At 43.0% G+C, this 14,964-nt stretch overlaps 1 protein-coding gene across 2 annotated transcripts; it reads left to right on the forward strand.

Annotated features, from left to right (window-relative positions):
- The first annotated feature begins 215 nt into the window (after positions 1 to 215).
- On the forward strand, positions 216 to 12,737 carry SDCBP (syndecan binding protein). Of its 2 annotated transcripts, XM_052704536.1 has the most exons (10): positions 235 to 332; positions 1,622 to 1,684; positions 4,162 to 4,227; positions 5,796 to 5,874; positions 7,765 to 7,865; positions 8,123 to 8,281; positions 9,486 to 9,661; positions 10,822 to 10,993; positions 11,493 to 11,584; positions 12,019 to 12,737. In XM_052704536.1, exons 3-10 carry the CDS (start codon positions 4,177 to 4,179, stop codon positions 12,071 to 12,073), a joined length of 885 nt encoding a protein of 294 aa, XP_052560496.1. In that variant the 5' UTR covers positions 235 to 332; positions 1,622 to 1,684; positions 4,162 to 4,176; the 3' UTR covers positions 12,074 to 12,737. The 2 variants fall into 2 exon arrangements, with proteins under 2 accessions (XP_052560495.1, XP_052560496.1); XM_052704535.1 differs by lacking the exon at positions 1,622 to 1,684 and having other exon boundaries at positions 216 to 332.
- Positions 12,738 to 14,964: the final 2,227 nt, after the last annotated feature.

A 14,964-nucleotide genomic window follows, 5' to 3' on the forward strand; every position in this document is an offset into this window, starting at 1 on the left:
TTAAAAAAGGAAAGTGTTCAGGAGCGAGGCGTGCGTGCTTTGCCGCGGACCGGATCCCCTCAAGGAGGCAGACCAAGCGCAGCCCCGCGCTCCCCTCACTCCGCACCCCGCCGTCTCCGCCTTCCATCGCCACGACCGAAAAATCTCAGCCCCTCAGCCCCCGGCCCCGGCGGTTCCGCCTCCCCGGCCGGCAGCTCCCCCGCCCTCGGAGCATGCGCAGAGCCCGGCCAGCTCTGCCGCCGCCCCCGCTCCCCTCATAGCGGCGCCGCCGGGAGTTGAGCGAGCCGCCGCTGTTCTGTGCGCTGGCTCTTTCCTCGACGGCCGAGCCGGAGGTACGAGGGGGTCTCTTTCTCTTTCGGCGGCTTCCCGCTCTTCTTTGTGGGCCTGAGCGGCGCCTCTTCTCCGGCGTTGTGTGAGGAGGGGGTGGGGAACTGCGAGCGTGGTGCTGAGCACGGCGGGCGGGGGGAGAGACCGCAGTGGGACGGGCGGGGGGCCCTGGCGGGAGGAGAAGCTGCGTGGCCGGCCGGCCTTGCCTGCGGAGGAATGATTTCGCCGTTCCCTGCGGTGGAAACAGTGTGCGTCCTCCGCTCCCGCGGCGCCCCGAGCAGCCATTTCGTGGGGCTGCGGCGTGCCCGCCGCTGGGAGCCCCTCCCGAGGGCTCGTCCGGCCGCCGTGACCGAGCGGAGAAACAAACGCTGTGTGCTTTGGCATCCGTTCTCCGCCTTGGGTTCGGGGTTTTGGGGTGCTACTCTTTCCCGTTCAGGCTGCGGGATCCTTGCTTGCTTCCCGGTCAGCACCCCTGTGTCTCTGCCAGGGGGTTGGGCGTTCGAACCGCCTTCTGTTTGGAGCCGGAGGTGGAACGGATGTGTTTGTGTGAGGTGGAGGTGGAACGGATGTGATTGCCTTTGTGGGCAAGCGAGCCCTTCCTCAGGTCTGAAATGGAGGCAGCACCTTCCCGAGTTTTCCTCTGTAAGGAGGGCAACGCTCGGAGGCCAATTAGGTGGTATCAGCAGGAAAACGCCGGCTGGTTAGTGGAGGTCACAGCTTGCAAAACAGCTGCTGCCTTCCTGCTGTCTCAACCTGACCTTCGGGAAGTCACTCCTAAGCTTGGAGAGGGAACTTAACCTCACAGCTTTTGAGCTGTTCTGAAAGCCAAAGTTGCTACTTTAGTGCTGGTTTTGTGGCTTGTTCTAATCTCCGCATGAGCTGCAGGCACAAATTACCTTTACTCAGCCCACTCCGGCTCCTGGTACTGTCTGTTGCTGGTTTCAGAGACAGCGATAGCCACAGATTAGATGTCAGCTAGTTGTCAGCCTGCCTTCAGCTGTGTGGTTTTCAACCCAACAAATGCATTGGGCTGACCATCGTTCTGCAGCCAAACCTGCATGTCACCAAACTGCACCTACCGATGGGACTCCCTGCACAGAGCCTGAGGATGTCACGAGTGCTGCCTGCCTGTTGGTTGGGCGCTGCCCTTGGTCAATAGGATCTGCTTGACCAGGCAGCCTGCTGAAGGTCCTTCTGGCCTGAGGATACTTGGAAACAGGGTTTTCTTTCCTCTTTGCTTTTGTGCTTTTCATGAAAGCTTCAGGTTACCATATGCGTTCTTTGTGTGATGTAGGAACCTGTAAACAACTGGGAAATGGTTCTGCTGCCACTGTGGGTTCCTGAGGGAGGACAGGAGGTGAGCAGCTCCGTTGTGTGGCAATTAATTGTTCCCCAGCTCCTGTCTGAAGCCATTCCAGCAGCTGTCCAGACTTTGTGTTCAGACTTGTTATTGCTGTGAGTCACGGATGGATTCTTCCTGAGTTTCCTGACGATGATGGTAGCTGCTAAACGGTCGTGTTTTGAACTAAATATGGTACTTTGGGGGCATCTCATGTTGCCTAATGAGATGTTAGGTGCTTATTTAAGTGTTAGAACTGTCTGTGTGGAAATTGAAAACGCTCCTTTGTACGTAAGAGCAACAAAGCTGGTATGCAAGGAGACGAGAATGCAGTCAGTGCTGACCGTTATTCCAGTTATTTATTGGAAAACCAAAAATAGCTTCCAGTGAGATTTTGAGGAGGAAGCTGGCAGGGCAACTCTTTGGGAGCTGTGACACACCCTTGGGTTTGCAAACTTCCAGCTGGGAAGGGAGGTGGCCTGGGTGGTGATGAAGTGGCAGGGTAAGCTGCTGGAGGGGTTTCTTTGGTGACTGGGGTACCAATGCATTTAGCACTGCTGCTCCTCCTCATAAAGAAGAAAAACCTTGAGATAACAGTCTGTGATGAGTGTTAGTGGTGATCGCCATGCAGGGTGAGATTGACCTGTGGGGGAATGGCCCAGCTGGAAGCCTAATGCCATCAAACGGTCACCAGAACCAGAGACCCAGCAGATGCTACAGTGGGCTCTGCCTGGGTGCCATTTGTGCTGCTGTGAATATGATGCTCTGTGTAGCTTTACTGGGGATATAACTCTAAAATGAAAGAGGGATATTTAAGTTAGTTGTTAGGAAAGAATTTTTTCTGTCAGAGGGTGGTAAGGCTGTGGTGCCCCATCCCTGGAGGCACTCAAGGCAAGGAGGGATGGGGCCCTGAACAACCTTGCCTGGTGGGTGGCAGCCCTGCCCGCCACAGGAGGATAGAACTGGATGATCTTCAATATCCCTTCCAATCTAAATCATTCTATGCTTTTAGCAGCAGAACGAGGTGGCTAGGGAATGCTTACCTGAGCAGGCATTTTGCCAGGCTTTGGCTTGCATTTGCTGTTACCCATTTTGATTGAGCAAAAGCATTTGCATTGATGGCATTCAGGTGAGTGCTGCCTTAAAATGGAATCTTAAACTTGTGTTAAATGTGAGTGCTTAATTTTTAACGGTTCTGGGTCTGGGTTATATTTTGTTTGCTTGCAATGACCTGACAAAAAATATCAGTTGCAAATAATGAGGAAAGCGTGGGCCGTTCTGTTGGGGTAGTTTAGATCTTTGTCACACTTTGGGCTCTCTTTGGAAATGTTAATTGTAGTGTGACATGATACTTGAGCTGTTGGGCGCTCTGCTGAACAAGTAGAAAAGCTGTTGATGACATTAATGTTATGTGAAGAGACATCTATTGTGTTACTGCAGCATGACATTAAGCATCAGCTTTTTTTTTTTTTTTTTTAAAATCAACTTAGTATCTGCTTGTAAAGTAGCAGCTCAAGGATTTATGCAGAGGTCACTTCCGGCCTTGCACAAATAGGACCTCTAACTTATCTTTGAATGAGGTAATTGATCTCCCAACCAGAAGCTTTTCACAGTGCCTCTGTTTACTGCGTTAATGTTAATTAATACCACATCTTAACTTCCAAAGCTTTATCGTGTTCTTATTTTCTGTTTCTGCCCTTTCCTTTGCTCAGTTAAAGCGTTCACTTATTCTGGGGTGAAATGTCTTAACTACTCTTCTGCAAAGTTCTGTTGACCTCACTGAGACCTTGAGCAAAGGCTCTCTCAGAAGAGGAATTTTCTAAAGCCTCTGGCACAGATCAAGCAGAACTGCGTGCCTTCCAGGATCACGTGAAGTGTTTTTATTTCATTACTTCCTGTTACGTTGTCACAGGGCTCTCTCCTTATCACATGATGGAGGGAGACTGAAGTCTGTGGATTTCGAAACCCACCACTGTCTAGGTCTGGCTGGTTTGTGGTCTGTTGCTTCTCTTTGCTACATTTAATATGGTACAAATGGACGCAAGAAGCCAGTTCTCTTAAGTGACTTCTTAATAGGAGTGTTAGAAATGATGATAGCCTTTAGATAGTGTGAAAACTTCTGAGCCCTTTTTTCCTCAGTTGTATGTGAATTACTGTTCTACTTGGAAGGTGGAACATGATTAGATTTCCAACTTAATCCTCATCATTGTTGCAGTACTTCCTGAGAAGCTGTTCTCTGTGCAGGCTTTCTCATGGCTGCGACCTAAACTTTAACAGCACTGAGTAAGCAAAGCCTATTATACACGGGCTATTAGTGATAATAGATTAAATGGTTAGTTTTAATGAAATTTGTCTTCAGTGCTTTGTATCTGAAATGCTAAGATTTACAGGTCACAACTTGCTTATTTAGTGCTTTCTCTTTCATTTCTGTTTTAAGCTATAATGCTAGGCAAATTCCCGATGGCTAACCCTTTCTTTGTCTTTCTCCAACTCAGTGAAGCTGCATCAACATGTCTCTCTATCCTTCCCTGGAAGATCTGAAGGTGGACAAAGTTATTCAGGTATGGCAGGCTTTTCTGAAAGTGGTTTTGGTAACAATAATGGTCCCATTGATATTTAAGACAGGGAGGGGAGAACTACTAGATTTCATATTTTACAGTCTCTGAAAAGGAAAAGAAAAGGTAAAGTGTCTCAGTCTCACCTGCATTTCTCTGTGGGGGCGAAGGATCTTTTGGAACTGTGGGAGCTGCGTTGGTATTTCTCTGTTCAGCCCCACGTGCCCTGCATTGTTCTGAGGTGAAGATACAGTCAGTTGACAGCGAACTTTGATTGAAAAATGAAACCCAATCCTGCCTGGACCTGATTATGTGCTCCTTCAGCCTTTTGAAGATCAGCTGCCAGTGTTTATATTCTATAACTAAAAACCCTCTGCTACTTAACTTTTGTGACCGCTGAGGTAATGGAGGTAGAGTATCTCTGTACTCAGTACTGAAAGATGTACTGTGTCCTCTGCAAATCAATATGATTAAAAGGAGGCTCTTTTTTTTAAAAAAAAAAAAAAAAACAAAAAAAAAACAAACCCACACCTGTTCTTACTGTACAGTGTTTGAGTTGGAGGTTTTTCTTCTAAGTACTTTTGATATTGGTAAATAGGTAAATAATGGGTCATTTTTGCTCTTCTTAAATGTGGCTTCCTGGAGAGAATAGGACTATGAAGTCTTCCATTTTTAAGCATTATTTCATTAAAAAACAAAAAACATTCAGTAATTCAGTCATCATGTTGAATTTGGTGATTTGTGTGTCCTGTTTGGCATTGTATTTCACCACTTTGAAACTTAACCACACCTTTAACTTCTAACATCAGTAGCAATGTTAAGGTGGCTGATTCTGTTCTGAGTACTAATAGGTCTCCGTAAGGTAATGTTTTTGACTCTTTGTGGATGCTCAAAGCTAAAAGAGAAGCACATCAGATACTGTGAGAAGAAAGGGAATTGACTTACTTTAAAGCAGTCCCTTCTGTTTGTAAGCCAATAAGCAGTATGGAAACTAAGCTTAGCACGTTTGTGTGAAGTTGTGCATTTGGGAAGATAAATAATTTTGGTAAGTATCTGCCTTTCAGAAGGTGTGGAAGTAGTAGCTCTGAATTGTGTGGAGCTCCACTTGCAAGCTGCAAATGGTTTTGGCAGAACCCGTGAATAATACTTCTAAATGATGAAAAGGTAGAACTGCTGGTATCTACCTGAAAAAAACCTACTGTACTTTCATATAGTATTGGATGTGCTTTTAAACTTTTCAGTTTTAAGCTTTGGCAGTCAAGCTTATGCATTTTTTGAAGATCACAGGCTTTTTGACTTGCCTAATGACAAAACTGGAACTGAGGCTGATGGTGAAGCCTTCCTGTGTTATTAGAATAGCTCTGTCTCTCAGGAAGGTTTGAGTTCTTGTTGAAGTAGTATGATAGCACAGCATATTGTGTTAAATACTTCAAAGAACATGATTGCCTTCAGTACTTGAAGTTGAATGGCAATTAGCATATAAAAAAGGAAATGCTTGATCCACTGGCTGCATAAGGAACATCTCTTATACAAAAAAGATCCATGATAACATATGAGAGTTTCCTTCCTTTTAGGCTCAGACTGCCTTCTCTTCAAATCCAGCTAATCCAGCAATCTTGTCTGAAGCTTCTGCTCCTATTCCTCACGATGGAGGTAAGGTCATGCTCTGTATAGTATGCTAATGTTGCTGGTACCATTTTAGCTCTCCTTAACTCCCACCTCAGCCACTTGCATCTACTTGTTTACAAACACGTGGTAAGTTTCAGACAGCAGCATGAATCTGAGCATCTTCCCTCTGGAGCATATCAGCTTGCTTGGAAATGAGCGGGCACGGATCTGTTAATAAAGAGCTCAGGAAAATGGAACTTTGTTGTCATGCTTTCTACAGCTTTTGGGGTGAAAATGTATGTTGGAAAATGCAGTGGACCTAAAGCTGTCTGTCTCACTTCTTTTTATTCCCGTGCATCCACAAAGATGCACAGATATGCCTGAAAATCTGTAACTAGCGTGACCAGCTGCAGTGCTGGAACACAGCAGTCAAGGATGCTGGTAGTGCAGGTATTAAGGCTTGGTGGATGTACCTTTGTCTCCAGTTGTGCTCTTGGAGCTGGTGTGACCTAAGTGATTTTAAGGCTGGAATTTGTTTAGCTCATCAGAGACCAGCCTTAGATCTGAGAAAATGAATCAGACCAGAAAGAGCTGAAAATGTCACCTGAGCTAGCATCATCAGATCAGATGCAAGTTTGCTTTGTGGGTCCCTTTTTAGTAGCATTCTTTCTGCTGCCTGGCATTTGTGTTCTCCTGCAACTTTTGTGCCTTTCATATTGCTGATCAAATGTCTTATTTTGACATCAGCTTGTCTGCAAATTCCTCAGATGTTGTGTATGGCTGAGAAATGTTTAATTGCTTATTAGATATCCATTCTGTTGGGGCATATCGACAATTTCTAGGACATGCCAAGCCCAAAGGGGCTCCCTCAGTCCTGTTGGAGGCAGGAGAATGTATGTCGTCCTTATTTAGAGATGCTGGATGTTTTCTGCTGTTTGGAGTACTCTCTTACTTTGAATTGGAGTCAGTACATCCAGCAAGATGCATTCTGCAGTTATCTTTTGATGAAGAACAAAAGACAAAAATAAGGTGTTGCCAAAATCATGTACAGCTTTCATTCCTGAGGGCTTGGAGTGCAACAGAAGGCAGCCACAGAAGAAACAGTCATTAAAGGCTTGCTGACTGGTATCACTAAACCAATTCTGAAATAATTGTATCTTCTTACAAGAAACAGATTGTGAACTTGTCCCTAAATACTTTCAGTTGTCAAAAGTACCTTGGTTAGATAAGAATATCTTGTAATGGCCTTTGAGTTCTTTCACAGGAAGGGTAGCTGTCAGTTTCTGGTCAAATGTGGGTTCTTAAAATAGTTGTACGTGTACCTGTAAATGAACACTGGAAACCTAATTGATGTGTATCAATGAACCTGCTTGCTTTCATAGTTGCCCCTTGTAGCATTTTGCCCTCCTAGAAGCCTTTTCTATCACCCCTCTTGTCTCAAGGGCAGGTAGATTTGTGAGAGTCCTGCTGCTTGTCAAATGGCACCCTGTAATCATCTGTGAAACATGAGTGGCATCAAGCTTACTTCTGGAGTAGTTTGAGTCAAGATCTGACATCTCTGCAACTTCCTTTTTTCCCCATCCCTGCCACCCGCTTCTCTCACAAGAGGATTGTCCCGCTGGATGCGTCAAGGGCCGTAGTTCTTTCTCTGTTGGTAGGAGCAGCATGACTAAAAAGATTTCCGCTTGGAGCTGTGAGGGAATGGCAGCAACTTGCTCGTGAAGAGCATAATATTCAGCTTTACTCGTGTGGCTTTTCTGGGGAGAACTTTTAAGACCTGTTGGTCTTTTCAAATGCCTGTTGGTTCCGTGAGTATCTCTTGCACTCAAATAAAATAGGTTAAAATATCATAAGATATCAGTTAATGTACATATGAATGATACGCTGTTCTGTTTAATTGACAAGTATATTTATTTCATGTTTCTCCTCACTTAGGCTTGTACCCCAGGTTGTATCCAGAACTTTCTCAGTATATGGGTCTGAGTCTCAATGAAGAGGAGGTGCAGAGAAACTTGCCGGTTGCTCAGCCACAAGGTGTAGGTACCAGTCAGTGATGTTTCAGAAACCACAAGTATAAAGACTGAAATGTTTGTTAACATTCTAGGTAGTAGATTATTGTTTGTGTTAAGTACTACAGTTAACTGATTAATACTTTTTCTTAAAAAGTCATCTTTTCCTCCACTTTTAAACTATTTCCATTTTGGAGGGGGGAAGAAAAGAGCTGATGTTGTGATTTAATTATTTTTAATCACTTGCCATAAACTAAGTTGTCTGGCTGTTTTGTTTTAATCAGCAACTGGTAACACGACCTCCTGCTAATTATATGGTAGCTCCAGTGACTGGAAATGATATTGGAATCCGCAGGGCAGAAATCAAGCAAGGCATCCGTGAAACAATTTTGTGTAAAGATCAAGATGGAAAAATTGGACTTCGCCTTAAGTCTGTTGACAATGTAAGTAGAGCAGCTTACTTTTGCCAGGAGAAATCCTACTGCTGGATTAAATTGGTAGTTAAATGTGTGTGTATGAACACACACACACACACGTGTGTGTATATGCACACACACAGTGTGTGTATTTTATATATATATATATATATATATAAATATATAGTCAGAAAGTAGTCTCATGCATAATGCTCGGTTATCTGCAGTCAGAATTTGAAAGTCCTCCATTAGCTCAAACTAGAGCATGGACTAGGGTCTAAATTCATAGCAGCAGTATATTTTCATATTTTACAGCACCTGAAGAATATCTGTAATTTTCTTTTTCACTTTGGAGAGTAGAGGTGGGTACTTAGCAGTTCAAGACTTAGCTTTATGGAAACTCTGGGAGGTGCTTAAGTTCAGCAGTAGGTGGAGTAATGCATGTGGCTTAAACATATATTCTTCTAATAGATTTTTAGAGATGTTAATAGAGTTCTGCAGTATGCTATCTGTGAGGGAACTTAGGATAGCAAGAGTGTCATTTTACTTGTATGCAAGGAATAATTTCAGAGTAGCTGTCTTATAGTTTCCCTTAGCATGAGTATACTACGAGAAGATACAGAGGATTCCAGAGTCTGCTCTGAAGTTTCCCTCCTTTGGTATTGCTCAATTCTCAATGTAGAAAGCAGTACTGTTTTGTTGACTTTGGTTTTTTTTTTTTCTTTTGTCCAGATTGTGTAATTTGAATGTACAAAAAACCCATTGTATTCAGGGCTTCAAATAGGGTTAAATTGATTCTGCATTTCTCCTAACCCAGAAATGCTGGAGTTTTCCTAGGAAGTACTGTGACTTTGTTCTACTGCCTGTCCTGTCGCTCCAAGAGGCGTCATCTACTTTCTATATTGACCTGCTCTATCTGGGTTTTAGGGTACTTTGATTAGGAATTAGTGGTATTAGGTTTGTTGTTCTAATGCTTCTGTTGTTTGTTTTTACCTTTTTTAACAGTCTAGCAATTCTTAATTGGTAGAAAGTTGAAAACTAATGACGTTGAGTAAGAGGGAAAACTGTGTGGAGCTCCTAGCACTGCTGATCCATTTCTCAAGCAGCATATAGGCTGTCTTGCACAGGAATTCTTGGTCAAATCTGCAGGAAGATGGGCAAATTTAGTACTAGTCTGCATGAGGAGTCGCTCAAACTTTTTTTGCTTCCACCCTGCCCCTTTCTTTTGCAGGGAATATTTGTCCAGTTAGTACAAGCAAACTCTCCAGCGTCTCTAGCTGGCCTGCGGTTTGGAGACCAAGTTCTGCAGATCAATGGTGAAAACTGTGCAGGATGGAGTTCTGATAAAGCACATAAAGTTCTGAAACAGGCTTCTGGGGAGCGGATTACAATGATCATTCGGGACAGGTAATGCTAACTGCAAGTACTCCAAGATGGGTGGCAACCACTTCTAATTCTGTGAGGTTTGGGTTTCTCTTCTCCTGAGAAGCATTGCAGGCATAGTGCACAGGCAAACAGGTTCTTTCTTCACATAGATCTCTAGAAGTGTTTTCTCTTGTGGCAAATTGTACAGATCATAATAGCAACTAACTTGCAAACTTCCATGGCACCCCTCATCTTGGTGTGATGAGGCCTGATGCCTTTAAGGTAAATGATGAGTGCTAGCACAAGTTTAAATTCTGAATTCACAGTTTCTCTGCTTCTTTGACACAGCTTGACTTGTGCTTATACCAGTTGAAGAAGCAATAGTAGGTAGCTTTGAAATATTCATTGTACTCGTGTTTAAAACTTTCACTTGCATTTTTTACTTAGCATCATAGTCTCCTTCTGGACTTCATTATTTACCTATGAATTTGTGACATGTTTGTTACAAGTATGTTTGGTAAAGCAGTAGGGGTTTTAAAATGGCAATTGGATACGTAGTCATAATGGTAGTGGTGTTGGCAAAGGTCATAATGGCAAAGATTCTGCATGAAGTCCATAGGTTGAGAAGATGTATCATATGCAGTAAGATGTATCACATGCACTAAGTAGGCTTTCAGAAGCTTTCTCAGTGTTACATTTTTAAGAATGAAGATTGACCTCAGTGGCAGCGTAAGACTTTTATTGTGTTAAACTGAAATACAGTGATAGTGTATTTCCCTGCTGCATAATGCTTCTGTGCCTGACTTCTTACCCTACTCCTGGATTAAAGTGGCCTGCAGTATGGCAGCTACGTGGTAATGCTTGTATGCTTGAATGGCTGTTTGTGTGGTTGGTTGTTTCGATGTGTGTGGTTTATTTTTAATTTAGAGGGAGGAATATCTATAGAAAAGGGAGAACATAACAGGTTTAGAAACAGTCTTACATGTGGAATGTGACTCTGCTGTGGAAGGTAGAGATTAAAATAGCAGTTATTTACAAAATGAAGCTAAACCCTGTTGCTTTTCATCATATTCTAAGGAGCCATACTTCAGTTATATGAACTTCTGGTGAGTCGCAGGAACTGAAATAGTGTGTAGTTCTTCCTGTGGTTTAGCAAACTGAAAATGTGTTTTTACATTTTATAATTCCTTTATTTCCTGCAGGCCTTTTGAGCGTATTATTACTATGCATAAGGACAGCACAGGGCATGTTGGTTTCATATTCAAGAATGGGAAAATAACCTCAATAGTGAAAGACAGCTCTGCTGCAAGGAATGGACTTCTTACTGAGCACAACATCTGTGAAATTAACGGCCAGAATGTAATTGGACTGAAGGTAAGATAAGTACTGCATGGCTGATGTAGGGGGCACGTATTTTGCTGTGCAGTAACTCTCTTTTGCGAGGGAAAAATGATATAGTGAATGTTTATAAAACATGATGGTAACTTGATCCATAACATGATGGGAAACACCTGCTTTAAGCTGTCTTTGCTGCTTATTATCTGCTAATGGGGAAACTCCATCTTCTCTGCATCTACCTGTTACACTTGGCCTTCTGTTTTTAATCTTTACTGGCAAAATGTAAGGAATGTTCTCTGTCAACCTGTATCAAGTTGTAGTAGGGTGCCTGTATCCCTTCCCCAGGCAGTTCCTGTAAAGCATAACTCCACAGATGCTTATGGATTGGCACAGTGTGTTAGTGATTAGGCCTGGAGGTTAAAACCCTGAAGTAAGGAGCCATGTATCTCTGAACGTGTCCAGAAGGAGCTCCTGAACTCTGCTTTATTAGTCATCTTGAGTGATGTTGCTCATACAATTTCTTGTTCAATAACAGGACCCTCAGATTGCAGACATCTTGGCAACAGCTGGAAATGTAGTGACAATTACCATCATGCCTTCAAGTATTTATGAGTATATAATAAAGAGGTAGGTAACAACCAAACAAAGCAGCCAGTGTCAATTATACTCAAATTGAGAACTGCTAGCTTTTGCAGGCTAAGTAAAATGTAACTCGGGCTTGCCATGAGAACAAACTTGACAGAAAGTCTGGTTAAGATGGGAAGTCTGAAAACATGCATGATACGATGACTTGCATCAGACTGGGGTGTGTTTTGGTTCTATTTTCAAGCTGTTCCTATGGCAGTGGTGCTCCTTTGCTTTTTCTTTACTTCCAAAACCCTCTTCTAAGCACAGTTAGACTAAGTGCCTTGAAGTACAAGTCTTTGTTACCTTAGAACTAAAATACTGTTTCTAGTGGCGTGGGAGGCCAGTATTTTTAATTAAAGAGATAGCAATGACAAAGATACAACAATCATTCTGCATCTGTCTTGCACAACTGAGCACCTTCTCCTTTTCTTTAGGATGGCAACAAGCATCATGAAAAGCCTCATGGATCACTCTGTTCCTGAAGTCTAAACTTCCCTCATGCATGTGTGTGTACATGTATAATGAGAGTTCTGCTCGACTTGGCCTATTATACTCAGTGATTTCTTTCTTCTGCACATGAGCCTTTCTGGAGGCCAGGAGAAGTTATGCTGTGTCAAGCACTTGCATCTGTCATGGCTGGGAATGTTGCAGTTCAACATATCTCGTTTATTCGCAAACTGTAAAACTTGTAGCCTTATATGCTTGACAAATGTGAAATTCCAGTTATGTTAGGACTTCTTTTCATAGGTCTCTTCCTTAGTTTACTACTATGATAAGCCATGCAACCGAAGGAACCAGATGTAACTTGCAAAGTTAAGTGTTGTTAACTAGGGCAATGCTGTGCTTTGTACATTTAAGAAAAAAACATATTTTTACTGCTTTCTGTTTGCAAGAGTAGATTTGATATAGCACGTTAGAAGTATGGCTAGTAGTAGCTTATGTTCTTTGTTTTAGTAAATACTGTTTACACAAGAATGCCAGGTAGGCTGAATATAGCTGAAGGCATCCCTCACTAAGTATAATGAAAAGTAGTGTACAGATAATCAAATCTTTTTATTACTTGTTATACAAATTGTAACTAATATGCTTATCTCTCGCCTTAACCAAGTTCTTAAGGATTCAGAAGTAATGACAATAAACAACTGAAACTTTAGATGGGGTGTGTGTGCTTAATGAGACCAGCTAAGATGGGCTTCATTCATTAAGGCCAGTTTCAGTTGGAAGCGAAGACAAGCTAGGAAATAAGCTTGGTTAGGAAGACATTACAAAACTTTACTGCCAATGAAGTTGAAATATATTAAAAATACAGATCCCGCATGTTTTGCCAACACATACTTATTTTCTACCTTCTGTTTAACATGTAGAATAGAAGTTCCTATTCATCAGCAGTACTAATTGTGTAGTTCCAGTTGTGTGCAGCTCACTAAGTATTCTGGGGCTGGAGTTAACTTTCTCTGAAGTGCTTCCAGGTACACTGGGGTTTAGATTTGTGTTGGGTGCTGATAGCCTGTGTGTGTTTGCTAAGCACTGCCTGCAGTGCACTGAAGCCTTTTGTTTCTTCACTCTGTGTTTGTGCAGTAGGTGGGGGGTGGGCAAGAGGCTTGAAGGGATGAGAATGGGATTGCTGACCTGAATTGAGCAAAGAGGTATCCTGCACTAACATCATGCTTAGCAATAAAACTAGGCAAGGGGAAGAAATGCTTCCTGAACTGCTGCTTGGAGATACCTGGGCTTTGGTCTGCTAGTAAGTAGTGGTGATTGTCTTTACTAATTTTTTTAATTTTTCCCTTAATAAGACAACCAACATGAATCTGTCTTTTCCCCTTCCTTTCCAATCCATCCTGCTCTGTGGCAGGTGCCAAACTCGGTGGGGACACCAGCTGATGGGTGGTGTGACCTGCAAGTTTAGGTCATAGGCATGGGTTCAGCTGAGTCTTTAAGTGTTCTGAAGTTAAATGCCAAGTTTAGCAATTTGTTTCCCTTGTCATGGCTCTGTTGCAGGCACTAATTGTGTAAACATTAGTCCTTTAGGTACCTTATTTGCTTGCTTGTTCATTTAACTGAAGGGAATATTTCAAAAGGGGAATGCAAAACACTTGAAGAAAGCAGACAGTGGATAGCTACAGGCTATGGGGTCACTGTATCAGCACACACAGGTAGCTGTGGGTTTTCCAATTTGCAGAAGCGATGCTAATATGCTACTGCAGTGGCAGTGAAATGCATTCTGGAGCCTCTTTAATTGAATTGTTCAGTTTGTAATGATCAGGCTGACTGTGACTGGGGTGAGCTCTTAGTGGCACTGATTAATGATGTCACACAGTGTGTTATGATTCAGCCTTATGGGGGTAGGACCTGTGACTTCTAGCAGTGATCCTAAGAAAGCCCCGGAACCTAAGATGGTGTGTAAGTGAATACATCTGCTCCTTTATGTCTCTTTAGACAGATGAAAACAAATTATAACAGCAGCCCTGGAGATCTGCAGAAAAACCCTTAATATGCTGTGTAGAGGGCCCTTTAGGGACAAAGGAGGGGGCCTGTGTCCAAAGCTTGAATAAGAGAAGGGCGTGAAAAGTGGGAGGCTAGTAGTAGTCAAGTGCTTTTGTGCTTCTCAAGGCCTGCCGGAGTGCAACTCTAAGCTGCACAACTGCAGAGTAGCAGGAAGGGAGTAGAAGAGCATTGTTACCTTGTGAAACAAGTTACAAAAGTTTTAAACTCCAGCAAGAGCTGGGTGCAGAAAACCCAGTGAGCCAGGGAAGAGAGAGAGTGGAGGTAAACGAGCAAAGACAGGCACAACTGAAGCAAAGCTTTTAACAGGCTCTGCAATTCACTGTGACCTTGCTCAGTGCTTTGTAGAATTTGGGTTTCTGTGCCTTTTTGGCTACATGTAGCTGTATTGAGGAAATAAAATGAAAAAACAGCAAGCAACAGCCAAACATTTTAAGGCAAGGTTAAGCAAATCTGGAAACAGCAGGTACAGTATATGGCTTATCAGTTATATACTGAAGGCACATGTAGCAAAAGCTTCATGCAGCTGAAGCAAGCTTAAATTATGTTGTAATACAAAAGGAGGAAATTAATCATAAAACAATTGTAATAATTATTAATTCCAAGGAAACAGCTGCCCCCTGAAACCTTTGAAACCCAGGCAGTATGGCTAGAAACAGACTCAAAGGAGTGATGGAAATTCCAGGGATGCATCCTGAACACACTGACAAGGCAGTTTAACATCAGCAATAAAGAAATATTCCTCGTGAGGGAACAGAACCACAGGTGGCTGTTACTGTAATATGCCCCAAGGGCTGGTATTCGAAGTCTTTAACCTCAGAGTAGCCCCTTGCAGGGAAGTGTATTCTGAAGTCCTACAGAGAAAAATAAGCCCA

The sequence above is a fragment of the Tympanuchus pallidicinctus genome, unplaced genomic scaffold (assembly GCF_026119805.1).
Source record: "Tympanuchus pallidicinctus isolate F22 unplaced genomic scaffold, pur_lepc_1.0 scaffold5, whole genome shotgun sequence".
NCBI classification, from domain to species: domain Eukaryota; kingdom Metazoa; phylum Chordata; class Aves; order Galliformes; family Phasianidae; genus Tympanuchus; species Tympanuchus pallidicinctus.